Below are 24,677 nucleotides of genomic sequence, written 5' to 3'. Positions count from 1 at the left end.
TTTGCAGTCAAACTGAGACGCGATTTCATACGGACTGGCGGACAATGTGTTTTCTGGATTGCCAGTGATTAGCCGGATGATATCAGACGGTGCATTTCCGCTTTCTGCTTCAGAACTCAAAGGATGGCTGACCAAAACGATATTATGCATGGGATGCGTTTTATTTTGTGCCTATTGCTATGTTTGCGTAGAGGAGTAAATGGTCAGATCTCTTATTCTGTCTCCGAAGAAGTAAATATTGGGACTGTTGTTGGGAATTTGGTTAAAGATATGAATCTAAACGTAGACGATTTGGACGCACGAGCATTTCAGCTCGTCCCTGGACCGAAGAGCAGGTATTTTCAAGTGGATCTTAAAACTGGTGCTTTGTGCGTTAGGGAAAGGATTGATCGCGAGGAGCTCTGTGCTAATTTCCTCACTTGCTCTTTAAATTTTGAAGCTTTAGTGAATCATCCTCTGAGTCTTTACCGAATCACGGTTAATGTTGTAGACGTGAATGATCATTATCCTGTGTTTCCAGTGAAAGCTCAGATGCTGAATATATCTGAGTCAGTCCAGTTGGGAGCTAGATTTTCGTTACTCAGTGCATTCGATGCTGATGTTGGTTCTCTGTCAGTAAAAAACTATAAACTTACTCCAAACGAACACTTTTCGTTAGATGTGAACAGCGGTGAAAAGCACATCATGTCTGCTGAACTTGTTCTTCGGAAAGCTTTAGACCGAGAAAAAGAACCCGTTATCAGGCTCATTTTGACCGCTTTTGATGGAGGGAAACCTCCAAGATCCGGTTCACTGCAGATTATGGTCAGTGTTTTAGACATAAATGACAACGCCCCAGTGTTTAGCAGCTCTCTTTTCAAAGTTCGAGTGACTGAGAATGCACCACCAGGAACTACAATCATTAAGATAAATGCCACCGACGTAGACGAAGGCTTAAACGGGGAAATTAAATATATTTTTAGTACTCAGGGCCAGGAAAATAATCTGGGTCCATTTTTAATTAATGCCGAGACTGGCGAAATAATAGTAAAGGGCATCGTTGATTTTGAAGATAAAGCTTTCCATGAGTTAAGAGTGGAAGCACATGATAAAGGCCTTTCCCCAATGACAGCTAACTGTAAAGTGCTGGTTGAAATAATAGATGTTAACGATAACGCACCAGAAATGAGCATAACGCAGCTACTGATGAGTCTAAGGGAAGATGCTAAACGTGGCACTGCTGTAGCACTCGTTACCGTTTCAGATAAGGATGGAGAAACCAATGGGAAAGTGAGCTGCAGGCTGATTGGTGAACTGCCATTTAAACTTGAGTCGAACTATAAAAACTACTACTCGGTTGTACTTGACGGTCAGCTCGACAGAGAAAACATTTCTCAGTACAATGTAACTATTCTAGCGACAGATGAAGGAAATCCGCCGCTCTTCAGCGCCGCAGGGGTTCACGTTCACATTTTGGATGTGAATGACAACGCTCCGATTTTTAGCAAGACAAAAATAAGTGTGTATGTTAAAGAAAACCTGCCGCCTGGGACACTTCTGTACTCACTTTCAGCGATGGATCTAGATTCGAACGAAAACGCTGAAATTTCATATTCGATTTTGGAAGGCAAATCAGCCGCGTCGTCCGCCTTAAGTATTAACTCTATGACGGGCCAACTTTATAGTCTGCAGTCCTTTAATTACGAGGAAACTAAGATTTTCAGTTTTCAAGTTCAGGCTGTAGACTCTGGTGTTCCTCCTCTTAACAGCACAGTCAAAATAAACGTCTTCATCCTGGATGAGAATGACAACATTCCTATAATTTTACCTCCTTATTCTGACTCTGGATCAGTAAACAATGAGAATATCCCCTACTCTGCTGAAGCGGGATATTTTGTGGCTAAAGTCAGAGCCGTAGATGCTGATTCAGGATATAATGCACTATTATCTTATCACATAACCGAACCAAAGGGATCAAATCTTTTCCGAATCGGAACCAGCACAGGAGAAATAAGGACTAAAAGACGAATGAGTGACAATGACTTAAAAACTCACTCGCTTATTATTGCTGTCTCGGATCATGGAGAACCTTCACTGTCCACAACTATAAGTATTGAAATTGTGGTTATGGAAAATATGGATGATGTGCGGCCGTCTCTAAAGCAAATGTCGATTACAAATGACAATTTTATTAATCTGAATCTCTATCTGCTAATTGCTGTTGTCTCAGTGTCCATTATATTTTTACTGAGCCTCATCGCATTAATAGCAGCTAAATGCTACAGGACAGACGGTGCTTTCAGCATCTCCAGTGCTCCAGTGGTCACTACACACCCTGACGGGAGCTGGTCTTACTCTAAATCCAATCAACAGTATGATGTGTGTTTTAGCTCAGACACACTGAAGAGTGATGTAGTGGTTTTCCCCTCGCCGTTTCCGCCTGCAGACGCAGAGCTGATTAAAGGAGGAGACACTTTTAACAGGACACAAAGTCTTCCTAGCACTGGGAAGGTGAGCACAGCTTTAGTTGGCATGTTTTTAACCGCAGTATTTTGAGCAAACAGATTTTGAACTAGAGTATATGAATTTCAGCACCATTGACAGAGACTTACAGCCTTTTGTAAGTCTTACAGCCTTTTTGCTATTTAAATTTAAAAATGGTTAGACTTTTATTTTAACTTCACTACATTTAAAAGTCAAATATCTTAAATATCTCAAAATCAGTCGTTCACTTTCTTTTCCTTTTTTCTTTTCTTTATTTTATTATATTGATTACTCGAATACATTGGCCCAAATTAATTGATTAAATGAAAATTTTATTTATAAGACCCCATAAAAATGTGTAAATAAATGTGTTAGTGTGTTACACTTAATATTTATTTTTTTAAAGATATGTTCTATTTAACTGTTCTACTTATTTCAGCATACTTTTACAAATGTCTTCATTTCTTCCACCTTTCATTCAGTTAATGCCTTAATACATGGAATTGTCAAGCTTTTAAAAGAAATTCTTGATGCTGGACATAAAATGCTAATCTATACATATCGCTAGCCTTGCCAATGGCAAAACAACGCTTCTAAATTGTATTTTGTATTTCAGTATATATATATATATATATATATATGTGTGTGTGTATATATATATATGTGTGTGTGTGTATATATATATATATATATATATATATATATATATATATATATATATATATATATATATATATATATAATGTATATTGTGCAAATTTTTCATTCAATGAAGATATATACATATCTATATAAGTAAGATGTATTATTATTATTATTATGTATGATCTGAGTACGGTGTATTATTAGCCCCTAATACCAAGCAGGTGCTAATGATAAACAATTTACTATGTAGGTGTAGATTAAAGTATTCATATACTGAAACTGAAACAGCTGTGTTGGAAACTGGCAAGTACCAGCCAAACTCTGCTACTAAAGATAAGTTGTTAAAGGATGTTTAATGTCACAAGTAATACACCATGGCAAGTCTAAGCACAGCAACCAGACACATTGTATTTATAATGATTCAGCAAGGTCTCTCCCAGGTCTCTTTCAAATATTTGAAAACAGACTTGGGTTTCAAGATGTGTGTTTAAGCTATTTTCAAGAAGCACAAAGAAATAGGAAATGCTGAGGACTGTAGATATAGTGTTCTGCCATGAAAACGTAATGCAACAAAGGAAAGACACAACAAGCTAACTTCCTATTTAACATCGAAGTTCAGCAGTGCCATCAGGACAGAATTGGCAGATACCAGGAGGACAGAGATACACCCATTATCTGTCTGGAGAAGTCTGCCCAGAATGGTCTTCATGGAAGCATTGTGGCCAAACAGCCATACCTCCATTGTGGAAACTATGCAACTATGCATGAAAACACAAGAACTGGGGTGCGGAGAAATGGCAGCAGGTTCTCTGAACTGATGAGTTAAATTTTTTTTAATATTTGACTGTAGCAAGAGGCAGTTTCTTATAGTCAAAGGTCTGGATATCAGTACAATAATAAGTGTCTGCAGGTGACTGCAAAGCATGTTAAAGGTTTTTTTTGCAGTTTAGGGGCTGCTTTTCTGCAATTGCAAATGAAGAATTGGTCAGGATTAATGGTGTTCTCGATGCTGAGAAATAGAGGCAGATACTTTACATCATGCAATGCCATTAGGGAGGCATGTGAATGGCCCCAAATTTATTCTGCAGCAGGACAACGACCCAAAACCTATAGTCTTTAAAAACTGGTTTCAGCGTAGAGAGAAAAAAGGAGACCTAGAAGTGATAGTTTGACCCCTAAAGAGTTCTGATTTAAATGCCATTATGAATTGTTATTACTTGAAGAGACAGAAGGATCTGAGGCAGCCTACATCCCCAAATGTTCTGTGCTTAGTTCTCCAATGTGTTCGGAACAACATACTTGCTGGGTTACTTCAGAAAATGTGTGCAATTTTACCTATAAAAATTGATGCTGTTTTGCAGGCAAAGAGTGGTCACACCAAATATAGATTTTATTTCTACTCATTAACTTTACACAAAAAGGAGCACTTCTATTGTTGAAATCATTCTTTTAAAAATTTTAGCGCATTACTCTTCATCTGCCTTAAACTTATGCACAGTGCTGTATATACTGAATATATCATAACTTTCCTGCATTTTTTCACGCACTTGCTAAAAAAAAGCAAAAGTCTTTCATGTCTGCTATTTTTTTCTTCCTATGCTGAAGCTGGTGCTATTTGAATTAAAAAAAAAGTCACCTTATTACACTTAAATTACACAAATCTGCAATGCAAATTTTACACCCCTTTGATTAATTGTAAATCATTTTAAATCTCCTCATATCTATCCATTCTAGGCTTCAGTTGTAGCTTTTGCTGCAGCACAAAGCAACATTATTGTAACAGATTGCATGTGTTTTATTCTTAGCTTTTTTCTTTTCTTTTTTTTTGTGGGAGTCATACTATTCACACAGAGGAACTGTTGCACCATGTTCAAGAATCCATGCTCAATAAAACTGTGGGCAAGCTGAGAGCTAGACTCTGGGAGGGTGTATGTGTGTGACTTTCTCTAGATAAACAGATTAAATAATTAAAGCCACATAGAGCTATCTAAGATGAATGATTCCCAAGATTAAGCCTCTATTTCTCCCCTATAACAAAATTCAGAATCAAATTATTACATTACCATTATATATAAAGTATTTCTATAAACAAACAAAAATGTATACAAAGAATTATATATATTTCCCTGCATGTGATCGTATTTGCTTAGTAACAGATGATATAATCTGCATTGTTTTATTACAGTGTTTATATTTATATAAATCTATCCAAAGGCAGAGATCAGTCAGCAGGTGCAGATTGGATTTTTTTTTAAGGAAGTAGTAGGAAGATTGCATCAATATCATTAGATAATCCTGCAGTGTGCAGTGTGTGCATCTGGGACGGGTGTTCTTTTCAGGGGGCTGCAGGTGGCAGACTTGAGTTCAGCTCAGCAAAACAGTTTAAGCAGGAAGTGCTCACTAACACCCTTTGTCAGTAGTGGTAACTGAACCTCAGATACTTGCTTTGAAATTCAACTCATGATTTAACCATTAGGCTTATTTTATTTTATGCCATTGTTTTGGATCAATCAATGGAAGGAAATGTAAAAAAAAAAAATGTCAAGCATTGTGTGTGTGCCTGTGTGTGTAATTGCTCATCCCACTTCATCTTCTTACAATAGCTAATAAGGCATTTAGGTGACTGACTGGTTAATGATGAATTATAAGGCAAAAAAGATCGTGTCCCCATGTCTGAGCTCAGGGGACAACTGAAGAGCAGGTACTGCTCCAGGCGAAGGCACTGACACACTTTTACATCTGTTACATTATGATGGAAATAGACAGGCTTATAATAACTTTAATTTATTATCTTTAAGTTTTTCTTCATTTTAAAAGTCAGGTTCTTAACTGAAAAAAACAATTTGTATATTTATCCATAATAATTCAAATATGTTATTTGACAAAACCAATAGCATCATTCTTGTTATCTAACTAGTAGAACAAAGTGCTTCTTGGAACTCAAAACTGCATCATTTAGGAGGTGGAGCTGGAGGTAGCAGAGCTGAAGATGTTGAGGTTTTTGTTGGGAGTGACGAGGATGGACAGGATTAGAAATTAGGTTATTGGAGAGGACGTTTCGGAGACAAGGTGAGGGAGGCGAGATTGAGATGGTTTGGACATGTGCAGAGGAGGGACATGGGGTATATCGGTAAAAGAATGCTGAGGATGGAGCCACCAGGAAGGAGGAAAAGAGGAAGACCAAGGAGGCGGTTTATGGATGTGGTGAGGGAAGACATGCAGGTAGTTGGTTTAAAAGAAACAGATGTAGAGGACAGGGTGGTATAGAGACGGATGATCCGCTGTGGCAACCCCTAATGGGAGAAGCCGAAAGAAGAGGAATAAGACATTCATGGACACATACAAATAATAGCTATCTTTATACTGCATTTTTTATTAATATTATTCTTGACATTGATAAAAAATATTGAGTAAGAATATAACCAGTTGCACTTTTACTTTTAATAATTAACAGCTAAACTTGGCCACTATTGCATATATTTGAGGTTGTTGAAACTCTCCTCCTATTGAATGGAATTTTAATGCTCTAGCAATAGCTCTTATCTGCTCTAGCAGTAGTTCTGTTCTGCTATATTATCTAAACAGCCCCCAAACACTAATTTCTAATGAGAATAGTAAAAACTAACAAATTACCTTTAATTAGTCAAATTTAACCACATTCCCTTTTACCACTATTTCAGCAGGAAAAAGGAAGAAGAGGAAGACAGGGAGAAAGTAAAGGGTTAAAAAATCTTGGAAAAGCTAAGAGGCTGAGAGAGAAAGAGAGAGAGAGAGAGAAAGAGAGAGAGAAGTGAGATGTGCATTTCTTAGGTTTTCTAAATGTGGCCTGCATGCCTGGGTGCATCCTTGCTGGGGGGAGTTCCAGTTCAGTCTGTCTGTGCTGCCTCTCTCAGATGGGTTCATTTCTGTCCGAATTCAGCACACTTATATAACAGAGGTCAGGATAAAGGCATGGGATTTATTTTTAATGATGAGACAGGAAGCACCAGAACATATTCGGTGGCCAGACGAAATGAATTGATTCTTAATTTATGAATGAATACAAGTTTCTAAAAAATTTAACAATCATCTCTATGCCACAGACCCATAGTTTTGTCTTGTTATTAAAGTGATGTGAAGTTTGAATATGGACAGTCATTCTTCTGTGAGAAATGTCAAAATGCTGCATCTTGTTAGACCTCAATGTTTTAATCTGTCTTCCCCAGATGGAAGCTAATATCATTTAAAAAAAAGTTTTTAGAGCAGAGGGAGATAAAAATGTGGTATGTGATGTTCACTCAGAGGAGAGAGTGTCAGTATGTGTGTGTGTGTGTGTGTGTGTGTGTGTGTGTGTGAGAGATTAATATGCTTACACCCTTTTGTAATCCACATCAGAATCAATAAAATAAACACACTCTGCTGATAAAAACTCACTGCAAATACACAATTCACTGTTTGTTTTTACATACAAAGAAAAGACAGCTGCATTGTCAAAAAATGTCAGTGTTATTGTGTCAGCTTATTGCATTAATAAATGACAGTGTTTTAGAGAGAGAGAGAGAGAGAGAGAGAGAGAGAGAGATGCTTTTTGCACGTCAATAACAATACAGTGTTTAAAACGTTTTAGGTATTTTATTCCTACAGCATCAACCTGATGAGAAATGTTACATATTTTACTGTATGTATATGCACAGATCATGGCTCAATGAGGATAATTCACTTGTTTTTCATTAAAACAAATGCATAAATAATATGCTATAGTTCTACTTGATACCAGGATCTAGTCTACGTGCATACTTGGTTTCTGGTCCTCTTTTGTGCTGATTTTAGCATTTTTGTGCAAAGTGCTAATAAGCAAAACGTTTTTCCCCTTTTTGGTGCAGTAAGACACTAGGGCTGTGATGTCTGTGAAGGCAAGCATGGAAGACTGAGAGCCCCTGTTTTTGGTTACCAGCAGCTGAGCAAAGAGTTTAGCCATGTTCTTTCAGACCGTTCTGACCATTGTAAGCCTTCTCTTTCAAAGCTTCTGTCCCAAGTTGTCGCGTCTGAAAAAAATTGTCACAGCTAATGTTGTGCCCTTTAAGACCATGTGCAATCTCAAGCACAAGCCTAGTACCCCAATTCTTCTCTGGTGCTCCTCCAACCAGCTTTCCAGTGAAAATCTGCTTCAATTCATAGTTGGTGTTTGCATTACATGTTGCAAAGATTTTTATGCAGTATTTAGCTGGTTTGAAAGGCATATATTTCCTAAATGGGCAGCATCCTCTGAATGCCATTAGCCTTTCATCCCCTGTGATGTTAGGTTCTGGGTTATAGAGTCCCACACTGTCCTAATAGCTGCCAGCTTGTCTATCTCCTGTCTCTAAATTATCAAAAATATGAGAGGTCTTCAGACTTTGTGGCACAAAATATAACCCTGCCTGTCTCTGAATTGCACAACCCCTGCATTGATTAACGTTTTTATTTATTGACACCAGCCAGGATAAGGACCCCCAAATATGCATGTAAATGCATTTTATCCAGGTGTTTTCACTTCTCCCAAAAACACATCTTCCTTCTTGATTAGTCATTTCAAAAAAATATTTTTTCTATATTGAGTTGGGCATGACCAGCTTGCTGCCAAGTCACTGCCATTCTAGTGGGCCCTGGCACAGTCTTTATTATGTTTTGCCTGATGTATATTTGGAATGAAGAATAATGTGTTTCACCATTTTTTTATGTAAAAGTCTTGCTAAGAGGAATATGAAGAGCAATTTAAAGCAGATGTAGTTTCATACTGAAAATAATATTTGTAACTATTTTCTTTTGATTTCTAAGCTTTAAAATTCATCAATTTGACCTGCAATGTAACACAAGGGTTAAGTCAGGTGTTTATTGTTATTCTTATGTATAGCTGGTGAATGTGCAACACATAATGGTACACAGACTAAGTAAGAAAGTAAAAACAAATAAGAAAAATCATAGAACTATTGACTATTCTTTCCAATCTGTCAGGGGGATTGTGTTTGCTCCATAAAAGTCTTCATAGAAGTGAATATATTCTACTCTAAAGTATGTAAAGTATTCAGATTTTATTTTTTATATACAGTTCATAGTTTGCCAGTAGGGTTCTGATTACTAAACAAAATGCTGGATTTTAAAAATGAAAGTTAATGGCTTTTTCCTAGCCAGATCACATTCATTCATTACATCACAGTAAAATTCTTTCTTCACATATCCCAGCGATCAGCTGATTTAGTGGCCCTGGAGCACAGAGGGTTATGGCCCTTGTTCAAGGGCCCAGGAGTGGGAGCTTGGTGATACTGGGGCTTAAACCCCCGACCTTCCAATCAGCAACCCAGAGCTTAATAAAGTAAACCGCAAAACTATTCTAGACATTTTCCTGAATTTTGTCAGGCTTCTGTGGAGTTTGAACTATATGAAGGAAAGACTGGTTTACTTGTGAAATCACAGCTGCTCTGTGGCGCTTTTTGAAAAAGCATAGCAGCATAGAAATGAGATGAAATCATACATAGGAAGGAGAAAGGGGAGGGTGTGTGTGTGTGTGTGTGTGTGTGTGTGTGTGTGTGTGTGTGTGTGTGTGTTAGAGATAGAGGAAGAGAGAGTACCAGCGGCAGGCAACACACCCGCTAACGGCGCGCAAAGGCGGAAAAAAAAAAAAAAACCAAAGAGACCACGGACAAAGAAAACATGGATGCAGCCACTGAGTGTATCTGTGTTCATCTACACCGGAATTCGTTACCAAACCGTCATCTACAAGAAATGGACAACAATTAGGCCACATTAATGCCGTGGTGGGAAGGCAAGCATTGGTGCAAAGAGAGATTTTTTAATCCGTTTGGCCATTTCGGGAGCTCGTGATGGCTGTTACTGGAAGATGCTGCAGCTGTGGGGAAAATGTGCCTCTTCTGTCATTTTTGACCTTTTTCCTCTGCTGTGGTCTTGTACTTGGACAAATCCGCTATTCAGTCCAAGAGGAATCTGACAAAGGAGCGATCGTGGGTGACATTGCGCAAGATTTGGGGTTGGACGTTGCAAAGCTCTCGGCTCGAAATATGAAGGTAACGGCCGACGGAGGAAAACGGTACGTAGATGTGAATCCAAAAAACGGAAAACTGTTCGCGAACGAGCGAATCGACCGCGAGGCGTTGTGCGACAGGAGCGGCGGCTGCGTTCTGAATTTTGATCTGCTTCTCGAAAACCCTTCCGAGGTCCACAGCATCGAATTGGAGGTGGTCGACGTGAACGACAACGCGCCGCAGTTCCCAAGAGACGAGTACCAGTTGGAAATAACGGAATCGGCGTCCCCTACTTCTCGTTTTCCCGTCGAGCACGCTCTGGATCCAGATGTCGGGACCAACTCAGTCCGATTTTACCGGCTCGGCCCAAACGACCATTTTGCTCTCGATTCCAACAAACCGTCGCCCAGCAGCAAACACGTCGAGCTTGTGCTAAAAAAGCCTTTGGATCGCGAGCAGACGCCGTATCATCAGTTGATTTTGACAGCGTCTGACGGCGGCACTCCATCACTGACAGGTACGGTGAAAATTAACGTGCGCGTCTTAGACTCAAACGACAACAATCCCGTGTTCGACAACTCTGTGTACAAAGTGAAACTGCTGGAAAATTCACCAAAAGACACACTAGTTATTAAATTAAACGCCACGGATCAGGATGAGGGAACAAATGGCGAGGTGTTTTATTCGTTTAGCAGTTACACTCCGGAAAGGGTCAGGCAGGTGTTCAGCATGGACACCAACACTGGAGAAATCCGAGTCCGGAGCAATGTGGACTATGAGGACACAAACTCGTATGAGATGTACATTCAGGCCATGGACAAAGGACCAGCTGCTGTTGCTGCCCACTGTAAAGTGGTGGTGGAGGTAGTGGATGTGAACGATAACGTTCCAGAGATTGTGCTTTCATCCTTGTCCAGCCCGGTGCGAGAGGATGCCCGTGCTGACACCGTTGTAGCCTTGATCAGTGTGACTGATCGGGACTCTGGCCCAAATAAGCAAGTGATGCTAGAGATCCCACCCGGCCTTCCTTTTAAAATAAAATCTTTCAGGAACTACTACACTTTAGTAACCTCTGCCTTCTTGGACCGTGAAACCACAGCAGCCTATAATGTGACCCTCAGTGCCACAGATGGTGGCACTCCACCCCTCTCTTCAAAGAAAACCATTCAGGTGGATGTGGCAGATGTTAATGACAATCCACCACGGTTTGAGCAGACCTCTTACACTGTGTATGTTATGGAGAACAATGCACCTGGAGCCTCTCTCTGCACTGTCAAAGCTCTTGACTCAGATGTGAATGAAAATGCCCGAATAACTTATACCGTTCTGACTGACAACAACCATGGAATTCCTGTCACTTCTTATGTTTCCATTAAGCCAGACACAGGTGTAGCTTATGCTCTTCGCTCCTTTGATTATGAGTCACTTAGGGAGTTTCACTTCCAGGTAAAAGCACAGGATGGGGGCATTCCACCCCTCAGTCGTGTGGCCACTGTCTACATCTATATAATGGACCAAAATGATCATCCTCCTCAGATTGTGAACCCTCCAGCCAATGGGACACGCTCCACAGAAACAGTGCTGAAGAACATTGAAGCTGGTGCTCTGGTCACCAAGGTGGTTGCATATGATGCAGATGCTGGACAAAATGCTTGGCTCATTTATGTTTTGGATCAGTCCTCTGATCTAGACCTGTTCAAAGTACATGAGCACACGGGGGAGATTCGTACAACACGTCGAGTCCTAGAAGACAACTCAACCTCTTTTAGTCTCACTGTGTTGGTAAAAGACCATGGAGATCCAGCTCTTTCTTCTACTGCCACCATTAACATAGCTGTTATGGAGGTGCCACCTAAAATTGCACCTGACCCCAAAAAGATAGTTCGTCCTCACAGCACACCTCTCTTTTCTAAAGTAACACTCTACCTAATTGTAGCTCTTAGTGCCACAACTTTTGTGTTTCTGGTGACCGTGGTGGTGTTAGCAATAGTCCGGTGCCATGCCTATTGTACACAACCTGGCTCATGCTCACCCTGCTGTGTGTCTCAGAAGAGCACACAAGATGGTGGGTCTGGAGGAGGTGCAGGTGGAGGGTCTCAGGGCAACAACAATGTGGTGCTCCGCCGAGATCTCAAAGTCGAACCTCATTACATTGAGGTTCGGGGTAATGGCTCTCTGACCAAAACATACTGTTACAAAACCTGTATGACTGCCACATCAGGTAGTGACACATTCATGTTCTACAACACGGGCCGGCCCATCAGTGGGACATGGGGTTCGGAGCGCTTCTTTACAAGTGGCAGTGGCTTTGTTCGTAGACTCAGCATGCCCGATGCAGCAATACAGGTGTGTTTTTAGATTATTGCATATGTACATATATGTATATGCACTCTGTCTAGATGTTCTTGTTAGCAATGATTTGTTTCACCAAATATTAAATTAAGACCTTTTATTTTTTATCATAGAAATGGGCAGTATGTTATTTTCACAACTGAGATAGATCCATTTACATATTTAAAGGCAGCTTGACTTTTTTTCTACTTGCTTGGTGTACTTCATATCTGAGAAATGTATGGCACTGTGGTGCATTATTTAGGAATACCAGATATTTTTTTTGTATTTGATTTAACACTTCCAGCCTGAGCTGAACCTCCTTATCCAGATATTTACCTTTGTGAATATGTAAATATTTACCTTTATCTAACTGAGATATCTAAGGAACCTTTTAAGAATGTTTTAATCTTATTACTGGTTTATTGCAATAGCTGCAAATTCACACAGCAGCTTCAAAAACACTGCACCACATAGATAACATATAAAACATAAAAGACAAAACAAAATATGCATTAACAATGTTCTTAAATACTTTCACAATGGATGCTGGCATTTTACACAATATTTGTGTACTATGTGGCCAATGTATAATTGCTGTGTAGTCATGATCAGTGGAATGGACAGGACTATTGTAGGTCTGCTGTAAATAACTAATCTCAACTGGTTATTAGTTGACCCAGGGTAGATTTACTATATTTAGGCTGAAAATCTGAGAGATTTGCAATGTTGGGATAAAGAACAAATAGTCAGACTCAGATTGCTGCCTAGTTTTTGAGGAAGTGTGTGAAACAGCAATTTGTGTGTTAGAAGCCTAAAGATATGGCCCTTATCTGCTGTATAGGAGAAATTAACCTCCTGATTTAATTCTCTGTCTGGCAAATTAGATTGTGTGATTATGCACATGCTCCCTCCCCTCTGAATTCACCTGATCATGAATATTATTTATCCAATTTATCTGGGTCACTTAGTAATGCTGTAATATAGCACATACCCAACCCAGTTCTTTACTAGGACAAATATAAAAAGATTGGATGGTGATCTTCACAAAGCTTTGCCTGTTGAAAAGTGTATCAGTAGATCAGTGTGGACATTTTGGCAGATTTGTGAAGTATGCTTATAGGTCTATTGAGTTGTACATCCATGTGCTCTGAATAGACTTAAAATGCACTTTAATAGGATTTATTACATTTTGTTGGTCTACACAAGCAGCCCATCACTCTTAACATCTCATGTACTCATGTATTTTTTGTACTTGTAGTGGACGATATGTGGTTAATTTGTTCATTTGCTAATGGTTAATGGTTAGTCTGGTTTCAGTGGCTTTGTGGCCAATGCTCTTGGGATGGAGGATGCTGTAATATCACATTACATACAAAGGGTCAGCTGGTTACTTAAGATGATGTCATTCTATTTAGTGAAAGTGAATTAGGTAAATAATGGGGGGTTGTAGGAGGAGCATAAAAATTAAAAGGGAAATTGTTTTTTGGAAATATGGTGCTTATGTGGACTGTAGATTGAGGTTATAGGCAAAGAGTGGGATATAATGAAGACATGGTGGTAAAACCATCTGCTGGACAGCTGATGTAGCAGTAAATCACCTGAGTAGCCCCTGGCACCTTACAGAGCTTATGAGGTCCTAAACAGACACAAATACACATCTACAAAAAAAACATACACAGAATAAATACTGCAACTCCAGGGCCAGAGCTTATGAGCATCTCTGTTAGACACAGCTCATATCAGAATTTCATTCAGGAGACTCATACATAGCTTCATGATTTATTGATGAAAATCTCTCTAACCCTGTTCCACCCCTCTCTCTTTCCGCCTTTCCCTCTGTCTTTCTCAGCCCAAGGGACCGAATGCTGACTGGCGGTACTCTGCATCTTTGAAGGCAGGAGTGCAGAGGTAAGCACTTCTATTCTTAATCTCTCCAAACCATTTCAGTCTGCACCTACACAAAGCAGTATAGAAATCCAATCCTTTATTTTTTGTTTTGTTTTTTTGTACACAAGAATCTTGAGTATATATCGTTCTCCATCATATTATATGTTTACTACAGTAAGAACAATTCCACTTAAAAAAACCCAAAAAACTATAAAATAGAAAACATTGGAGAACAAATAATAGGTATATGGAAAGAGATTAATGATTTGCAGTACAAAGACAAATCAGACATGATGAGCACCAGAAGCTGCCACCATTGTAAAATAACCACTATTGTAGCCAACAGCAGTGTCTGCTTTTATTACAGACAAACAAACAGACACACACACACACACACACACACACACACACACACACACACACACACAATCAAGCAGATCTGAAGGATATAGGTCATCAGCATTCTCTGTACCACATGCTCGGTCCTTCAGTCCTGAGCTTGAAGGACAAACTGTGATGAAAAGTCCCCCAACCCCCTACCCCTCTCACTCTTTCCTTTCATTCAGTCACTCACATACACACACACACACACACACACATACACATACGATGTATTTTTGCATAATAACCTTTTCTTCTCATTTACAGTGTGTGTATTTATATGCATGCATTTGTATCATAAAATTTATATTCACTTTTTTCATCTCACACTCAGGAATTGGTATGAGATAAACCCACACACTTAATGTGATACACGCACAGACACAAACACCCATGAATTGTTTCATGCATTTGTATTGCGAGCATGAACAAAAACACATTTAAGAAGGAATTCTTAATATTTACTTGGATTCAATATTAATTCAATGTGTCACCAAACACTTTTGTCATCAAGGGTGTATTAACTAGTTGCTCTCAGATACTAATGGGCATCTAAATTACTGTTTTGGCAAATCAAGGGCATTTTTGAGACCACATATGCAGAAGAAGGTGAATAGAGCAGTTCTCAAAGTGACTTTTGTTGCCCTGTGTCCCAGCCTGATGTAGCAAGTTGGCCCTGGCAGGTTGCAATAGGCAGGGCAAATTACCCAAAAACTTTGGCTGAGCATTCATGATATAGGTGTTTCAGGAAACAACCAACTAGAGTTCTTTTCAAGATGACAGCTTAGTCTAGCTAAAATGTTACATTATCCATCTATCTTTATTACTTGTGTTTTGGAACTGTGTATATGGCCAACCTGTCCAGTACCATTATTCATTCCTGGCTCTGAATTGCTGTTTTAAACAATCACATCTAAAGCTCTCAAGTTCTCTGGCCATATCTATAATATGAACCTTGTGTTCCAGCAAATCACAGGATAATCTTCAGCTCTAATAGTATTAAAAAATCCATCACAGCCTAAGTATGTCTCTCTCTATCTTACTCAAACAGAGAACATACAATGAAACAGATCCAAAGAGTTTTTAGTGAGCTGGACACACCCTCTGCTGCATTGCAGATACATTGCTATACATGCATCTTCTTTGTGTCTCATTTATTCATTAGGAATGTATGGATGCTTGCTGCTGACATCTAATTGCTGCAGGAGCCAACACTGAGGTTGTTTGAGGACAAAGAGTTTTTGATCAGCTAGAGTATTTTGTAGGAGTAGAGGGTGAATAATTGAGATTTTCCAAACAGTTTTTGAGATAATGTACCAGAACAATTACTGACAGTAATGACAAAATATGGCAAATAAGTACATCACCTTTTATTTTCAGTTCTCCCTGCCGTCTCCTATCACTTTTTCCCTTCCCATAACACCTTCTCTGTCTGTCACTTTCAATTTCAGCATCTCTCTATGGTTGGTGCCACTCATGACTCAAAGTACAACAGAATTACACTCTTTCTCTCTCTTTCGTACACACGCATACACAGATACATCAGATCATGAACATACTTGTTAACATGCTCATACTGCTAAATCACACACTTCCATATGAAATCATTGATGCATATCATACGTGCATACACATGCACACAAGCAGTACTCTGATATAACAACTTTTATATAAGTTTTGTAAAATCTTATTGCTCACATGATACTGATTTTTTCAATAACAGAAACTTTGTCAGTAGTGCAGCTTCAAATTATAAATGTTTATGTTGCAGCTCCGTTCACATGGAGGAGACCTCAGCTATGATGCAGGGTGCACAAGGAATGCTTGTGCAGAACTGGCCTACAGTGTCCAGTGCTGCAGGTAAGACTCTTACATTTTTTTCAAGAGTATCTCTTGGACAGATTTCTCAAAAAGACTCAAATTTCTCTAAAGGTCTTGATCACATGAAAAATAGGGTAACAAAGCAGCAAGAGACTATTTGTTTTCTATATTTGTGCCATGGAGATACAATGTTTGACAGCATGACACAATAAATGGACAATTCCAAATTACTTTCTAAACAAATCTAATGACAATTATGGTCTGACATACATTTTACAAATGTTTGTAAATTTCCTTTCCAAATCATGTCCATTGAATAAACCTTTCCCCAGGTAGACAGGGTAAATACATCTCTGCAATGATCAAAAGAAATGGGAGGCGCCTGAGCTAATTTTTAAATGTTGTTGCAAAAGGTCTAAATATTTATGTATTTATTTTTTGTAATTGTACAGACATTTTAAGAATTCTGTTTTCACATTGACATCACAGGGTACTGAGTGTAGATTAATTAGGGGGAAAAAAATAATGATTCTAGTATCAGGCTGCGCCATAACAAAATAGAAAATACACTGAATTTTGGGTAATATTATGGTGATTAAATGAAAACCGTGAATATTTACAAGCGACAAAACTGAGTGGCAAGCTAGTGTGAAATGAGAAACGTGGTCCTTCATTTGCTTGCACAGTTTGCTCTGTAATCTAGTGGAGTGATGCTTCCTAAATATCTACTACCAAGACTTGTAATTAGTCTGTGTTTGTGCTTAATTATTAGCTGATGCTGTGTTTCAAGACAGGATATATTTGGTAGAAAGCAGCTTGAGTTAACTTAGGATACTTAATAAAATGGAAAGAGCGATTTTGTTAACACACTTACATCTCTGTGTCAATCACAACACTTACGTCCAATCTACTTGACCTTGTATATTTACAAAGCTTCTGGTCTGGATATTGAATGACACAACACAGGGGTAGGCTTTGGTTAGTGAGTTTGTTTAGTTCATATTTGGTATTCATCACAGATCCAGGCAGACACAAATTTATTGATCTGCTAGATTATTAATGAGATTGGAGAGCAGCAAGAGAAAGGATAACTGAAATATTGACATATACTGTATATGATCTGGCATACTCAATTTGACCTGTGTGAGTGTGTTTAAAGACAGACAGGGTGGTAGCTATTTTTTTTTATCATTTTAAATGGTTGATAAAATCTGAAATGTATACACACTGCTTTTAAAATATTTGCAAAACCTTTATTGACTAAGATCTACACTTTTGTTGTGTTAGCACTGCTTTATCATCCAGCAGATGGTAACATATTCAGTTCAATACTTCTGTTCAGCAGCAATCACTGAGTAAAAACAGGAGCTGGGTTTGTGATTCACAAAGCAGAATTGAAATAAAAAAAAGATTAAACAACTGAAGAGTAAGCAAGAAGAAAGTGAATGAGAGTGTACTCTTCATGTGGAGTTTGAGGATATTGAGGATAAGATGGAGGGGGGTGCTAAGAGAACGCAAAAGGTAGGAGAGGAGCATTTGAGGAGTGGCAGTCCCCTGCAGTGGTCCTGTTGCTAGGCAACAATGTGTGAGTTGTTGCCAGGCAACAGTGCTGAACTGGGAGAGAGAGACTGCTGCAATGGCAGAGAGTGGGCTAGGAGCAGCAAGGGAGGCAGTTTCCATAACAACCATTCATGCTCAGAGAGAAAGAGGAAAAAGATGGATCAGAGAGGCAAGCCTGGTGTGGTGGAGGACTAAAGATGCCAGTGGGCTGAGCATATGCTTATTTAAGAATAAAAAATGTTCAATGTAGTAATTATGCTTAAAATACATTAAAAAGAAATTATAGACATGCCAAAAATGGGATAAAAGTGGCATTTGTGTACAAACATTTTACCCAAATATATCTGGGTACCATGGTAACCTGCTTACTGAGATTTATTTAAAGGAAGAAGAGATGTAGAAAAAAAAATGTGTCAGAGCTGTTATATTTATCAGTGTGGATGCTGCTGGCACTGTCTCACACCTGGAGTGCATTGACACTAAACTGGCAGGAATGCACTGAGTAGTCAGAGAACGACAGAACAAGAGATGAAATACAAAGGGAAAGGCTGGCAAGGAGTTAGTATAAACAAGTACACACACACACACACACACACACACACACACACACACACACACACACACACACACAGAATATGCTATCGCTGTTCTGCCCAGAGAATGCTTTTTAGGCAAATTAAATCTACCAAGCCGAAGGGTATATGCAGAGTGGGCATGAATGTGTGTGTGAAGATGTACTTTAAGAAGTAGAGAGCACATTCTAGGTCTGCTTAAATGTAATCATCTGAGCCCACTGCAAGACTACACACAGACTCAAAAACAGATCTCACAGTCTAGTCATAAGTAATACACACACACACACACACACACACACACACACACACACACACACACACACACACACATGTAGAAAATATACATGCAAGCTTATTTTGCATTGATAAAAATTATTGAGCAAAAACCTCTTTGACCACATAATAAACTAAATTTAAAAATACATCTGAATAGATTTTATGTTAGTGTTGAATGTTGCTCAGTGTTTTCACCAAACCCAACTGTGATCAACACTAGAGAAACTTATAAGTTTTACATCTCTGGTGTTGAATCTTCTTTTTTCAGGCTTTGGTTAATTAAGGTTTAACTCAAAGATAATTAAAAATGAAAAGTTTAGAGAATTATATTTATAGAAATGTATTTACTAATAATGACAAGTGCTTGATTTTGGACAGAGAAAATTGAAAAGTAACTATATTCATCATATTATTGGCAATTATAAATTACCTATGAAAAATAATATTATCACTCTCATACAGATGGAGAAGCTGAAGGACAACTGTCTCCTCCTGTTGGAGCTGGGATCAACAGTAATAGCTGGAGCTTCCGTTATGGTGCCGGGCCAGGCTATGGTCCTCCACAGGTCCTGAAGCCAGGTGAGACCCCTCCTGAAGCCTTCATCATTCCTGGCTCACCTGCAATCATCTCCATCCGGCAAGACCCTGGCGCCATGGATGAGAAGGGGGACTTTATTAGCTTTGGCAAGAAAGAGGATCCCAAGAAGAAGAAAAAGAAGAAGAAGGAGAAAAAGGACAAAAAGGAGAAGGGCAAAGATGATGGCGAGGAGTAAAGAAGAATTTGGCAGTTTAAAAAAAACAACCTGCCTACTGAACTTACAGAAATAAAAAACCAAGAAAAACAGAAAAAGATATACATCATAGAGAAGAAAAGAGCCCTTTAATTGGCGCTCTCAATTGCTGATTGGGAGATTGATTTGACAGCCCCACCCAGTGCTGAGTCTCTTTTCTCTTTGTGCTTGACATCAAATGACCCTAAACCTCAAATCATGGCGGCTCCCAAGAGGCAATAATTGGCTATTTTATTACTCTCTACTGTGCTACTTAGTCTCACTACACATGTTTCCAAGACCCAGTTATGGCATATATTTCAAAGTATGATACATAAAGGGCATTTTAATCTGTAGGTATAATATATACAAGCGGTTATTTTGGACATTCACATGATTCCATTACTATGTCAGGAATTCTTATTGTAAACAACCAAAAGTTGTTAAATTGAAATATAATCTGGTAAGCACTGTGTGTGATGCGATGGAAAACCACTTCAGGGGTAGTATAATAGTCGTTTAAAATTAGGGTTTGTGCTCACAGAGCCCCCTGCTGCCTATGAGTGGCACACTACTGCTGAAACCTCACGTGTGCTTTACTCAGAGTTGCAAAAAAAAAAAAAATTAATAAATAAACAACCTACAAATCTAAAACCTAAATTAATTTTTTTATTCATTTGAAAGTAAATTTTAAATGTATAAACTTGTTCCATATTATAAATTCTTGGTTATGTCAGTAATATAGAATCCACCATCTAATATGATCAATATGAATAGACCACATTAAAGCCTATGTAATTTAAGCAGGAATGTTGCTTGTTGCTTCCTTTCAGACAAGGCCTGGTAAACATTCACCCCTTCAAGTGCACCAGAGCTTTGGCTTTCAGTGCTTATAGGTTTTGCTCGTGCTGTCTCTTCCTCAGTCCTTCTTTATATTTACAGCCGTGCACATCAGGACAGCTCTAATGTGAGACTGAATAACAGTGATAAGACACAGGTTTTGACTTGTAACCTGTACAGTCAGATCAAGCCTCTGCACTGTTACTGGAACTTATGACAAGCACACAAGCCACTTCCATCTTAGCAAAGTGCTCAAGCAGAAATGAAGAGAGTCTTGATTTTTTTTTTTTTAACAGTTTGATCTACATCTATTCCAAAGAGTGTAGTTTGGTATACATAGATGTACAAATAGCTAAATATGGTAATAAAGCATGCTGAGCTGCATGATATCACTAAAGAACTCAGCAGAAGCTTTCATGCCTTTGATTTTATTTTATTTCCATTTTGTAAGGATTCATGATCCCTCTTTTTTTTCTTTCAAAATAATACTTTTCTTTGTCTCGGCAGTAGGGCTATTAAACAAAGGATGGATGTCAGTGCTGCTATAATCGACTACACCCACAAACACACAGTACAGCCTTTTTCAGGTGTGGTTAAGTGCTGCTTGCATGCGATACACAGACAAAACCAACCTATATATATATATATATATATATATATATATATATATATATATATATATATATATATATATATATAATGTGATGCTTTTCAGATTTACTTTTAACCATTTCTCCTGTAATTAGAGAAACACTGTCAAACAAAACACATAGACATATATCTAATTGCTTATATTCTTTTGTATAAGCACATACTATAGGTCATTGATGCAAAACCACATGGGAGACAATGTAGTCCTGATGACATCAATGTGAACATGAACATCCTAGATATATGTATTGTTGTAGTGTTATGGAATAATATTTTTTTTTTCCAGAACCATACATATATTTGAACTGATGAACAAAGAAATTAATGTTGAACCGCTTCAAATATCCCATTCATTATCAACTTTGTTTTCCAATTAAACTTAAAAAATCACAATAAAAATATCAAAATGATAAAAACATCTAACAAACAAAAAAAATTGTGTATGTACTCTGCTTGTGTGTAGTGAATGTTTATTAAGTCAATAAGTGCTGAGATGGCACTGTATTCTTGACTTTGACAATGCAAATATATTGAACACCTTTTTTTGTACAGCTGCTCATCAGTGTAGTGGTGGATTTGTGTTTTTTTTTCATTTCCTTTTCCCATTTTTTTTTATATCACTTTATGAAATCTGTTAACGTGTTTTGTTTATAAACCACAAATAAATTTTTTTCATAAGTACCAACAATTGTAATATGCATTTTTTTCTTTTTTTCCCCTGAATCTTTTGGTTAACATCAATCAATATTAAAACAAACAGAAATAAATTAATCCACAGATTTCTTTTTAAAAATAATTAAGGTTTCTGAAGTCAGAAGAAGCAGGTAGATGGTATACAGCACATACAGCACATACAGCAGCTTATAAAAATACAGCTACAAGTTTTATACACTGCAAGCTATTATTTGTTGTGCAATATACATTTTTATACATTTTAAACTGTGTCCTAGTTAGACAGTTCAGTTAGAGTTTAATGCATGAAAGAATTATTATTGTAAAATATACTACTAAGCGAAAGCATGCAACTATTAAACTTATTAAAGCATTATTTCCAAGATTGTTAATCAACAGCAGTGCAGGCAAAATATTAAATTACACATTTAAAAAGAATTTTGGCAAATGCAAAAAAAATTATAAATGTATATAAATGTATGAAATGTATGAAATGCATAGTATGCAATGTAAGCACGAAATATGTGTATGTGCAAAGTCTTGCAGATGTAGATTGGGTCCGTGTTGTTTTTTGAATGAGGGTGTATTATATGTGTGTGCAAAGTATACAGATTTAGTCTGAAAAAATGTTATGGTATAATATAAATGTTATAAACAATACAACGTTTACCAGTTCGGGAGATTTTGATATTTACAAAAAATAACCATAATGAATAAGATACAATTAGACTAATGGGCTGGTACAATATCACTCCGTCGTCCTCGGATCTTCTCGTCGCTGTCTGTGCTGCTGAAAACTAAATCCGGTCATACAGCTCTTATACACAGTCATGTCTTCCCGCTTAATCGCCACAGAAGCACTGCACATTCCTGGTTTGCCTCACAGTGTCGCCATTCTCCAATTTTAAGTTCTCTGTCAAAGAAACACATTCATTATATTTTCAGAAGACAACGCAAGGCTTCTGTGCCACTAAACCAAAGTGGAAATGCGTGTATCTACGTCTGCTGTTTGTAGAATAAACTGTAAATAATATAAATAATAATAATTAAACTTATCGCAAAATAATATATCTGAAAGACGCAAAAATGTCAAGGATAACATGTATATTATTTTGGACCTTTACAGCCCAGCTTTATTAATTTTTTTTAGCTCCGTCATTGTGGCAGACGTTCGGTATTCTGTCTCAGAGAAATCAAAAACAAAATACGTAATCGGAAGCTTAAGCAAAGATCTTCACCTGGATATTAAAGGGTTGAGATCACGAAAAGAAAGACTGGATTACCAAGGTGAAGTGTGGTATTGTGAAGTAGATCTGGAGTAGAGTCTGGACATATCGTTATTTTAGAGAGAATCGACTGAGAGTCATTGTGTGGAATAATCTTACCTTGTGCTTTGCATTTTGAGTTTATTTTGGAAAATCCGCTTGAGCGTCATAATGTTATTGTAAAGGAACAGGACGTCAACGACTACACGCCTGCCTTCCCAACTACTGCATGTTAACGAGAATGCGCCAGTGGTTACAATTAAATCTCTTATGAACCCAATTCCAGAGAACAATGCTGTTGGTTCAGAAGTTGCCATATTAATTGTAAAAGACCAGGATTCTGGTGAAAACAGTAAACTCAGTTGCTCCATTCCCAATCAGTTACCATTAGAATTACAACCATCTATCAAAAACTATTTTACCTTAATTACTACGGCACCACTCGATCGCGAGCAAGTAACTGAGTATAATGTTACAATAACGGCGTCAGATGGAGGTACACCTATTCTGTTCTCAAATACGATACTCAATATCAAGGTGTCATATATCAATGACAATTTTCCTGCATTTATGCAACAATTATAAAGCTAATATGTAAACGAGAATAACAAACGTGGACATTATATTACTGCTGCTACTGCAAGAGACCCATACTGGAGGCAGGACAATACTGTATTCCTTGGTGCCCAGTGAGATAAACGGTTTTCCTGTGTCCTCATTTTTTTTTCCATTAACTCAAATACTGGAGTGATCCATACTGCCAGGTCATTTGATTATGAAAATATCCGAAACTTCAAGTAGACTGGTAAAGGGTAATGATCAGCATAAACAAAGCTAGAGAAAGAACAATAATATAAAATTCACAAACGACATTGAATCCAGAAGTAATTATGCTTAAATACATGACTTGAGGCCTGTTGCAGAAGCAGTGTAGCTTGATTTCTTTTTGTTTGTTTGTTTGTTTCAAGAACGCATTTTTTTCATCACCACTGTAAATTATTCTAAATGGGTAACCTGGACTGGGACTAAGTTAAATTTAGGCAAGACCTTGCAAATGGACCAATAGTTGTGACCATTGTAATATGACACATTTATTCCTTTTTTTGCCTACTTGTTTTTTATGCGTCATGAAACTTATTAAGCTTAACTACGTCTAAATATTTGTTTATCTGCTTTAATGCAGAATTAATCTGCTTTAATTCTCTATACAAGAATAAAATCTATGCGTATGTTAGCAAGTGCACCACTTACCGTGTATTTAATATGACAAAGACTGTTTCAGCACCAACGACTAAAAGACAGCGTCTAGAGTAGATTTGACCAGATTAGTGCAATGTCCTGTAAACTAAAATAATTAATTTTATTGTACCATATTATAAGCTTGTGGATTATGCAGAAGGTAACCTGATATTTAAAAATTATTTCCCCCCTTTTTGTCACAATAATTTTAGTAAAAAAAATAAACTGTTACAATTTCTATAGCGTCTATACATCCCCAAATACCGTTTCATATCGTGAATTTACTGTGAATCAATCGGT

General features: G+C 37.8%; 2 protein-coding genes across 2 annotated transcripts in view; both read left to right on the top strand.

Moving 5' to 3' along the window:
- Positions 1 to 270: 270 nt before the first annotated feature.
- Positions 271 to 2,535, top strand: LOC124393521 (protocadherin alpha-4-like). The gene has a single exon (XM_046861415.1). It carries the CDS (start codon positions 271 to 273, stop codon positions 2,533 to 2,535), a length of 2,265 nt encoding a protein of 754 aa, XP_046717371.1.
- Positions 2,536 to 9,923: 7,388 nt separating this feature from the next.
- Positions 9,924 to 24,677, top strand: part of LOC124393520 — a 243,501-nt gene continuing 228,747 nt past the window's right edge. The window contains 4 exon segments of the mRNA XM_046861414.1: positions 9,924 to 12,452; positions 14,290 to 14,348; positions 16,480 to 16,568; positions 19,403 to 19,702. Coding sequence (XP_046717370.1) covers positions 9,948 to 12,452; positions 14,290 to 14,348; positions 16,480 to 16,568; positions 19,403 to 19,702 — 2,953 coding nt within the window. The 5' untranslated portion in view covers positions 9,924 to 9,947.

The sequence above is a fragment of the Silurus meridionalis genome, chromosome 11 (assembly GCF_014805685.1).
Source record: "Silurus meridionalis isolate SWU-2019-XX chromosome 11, ASM1480568v1, whole genome shotgun sequence".
NCBI classification, from domain to species: Eukaryota; Metazoa; Chordata; class Actinopteri; order Siluriformes; family Siluridae; genus Silurus; species Silurus meridionalis.
The sequence above is the reverse complement of the archived record's forward strand: the minus strand, read 5'-3'. Positions and strand labels throughout refer to the sequence as shown.

What these genes read in the sequence shown, in the direction of transcription:
- LOC124393521 (XM_046861415.1), top strand. Translation starts at nt 271, where the DNA reads ATGAATCTAAACGTAGACGATTTGGACGCACGAGCATTTCAGCTCGTC.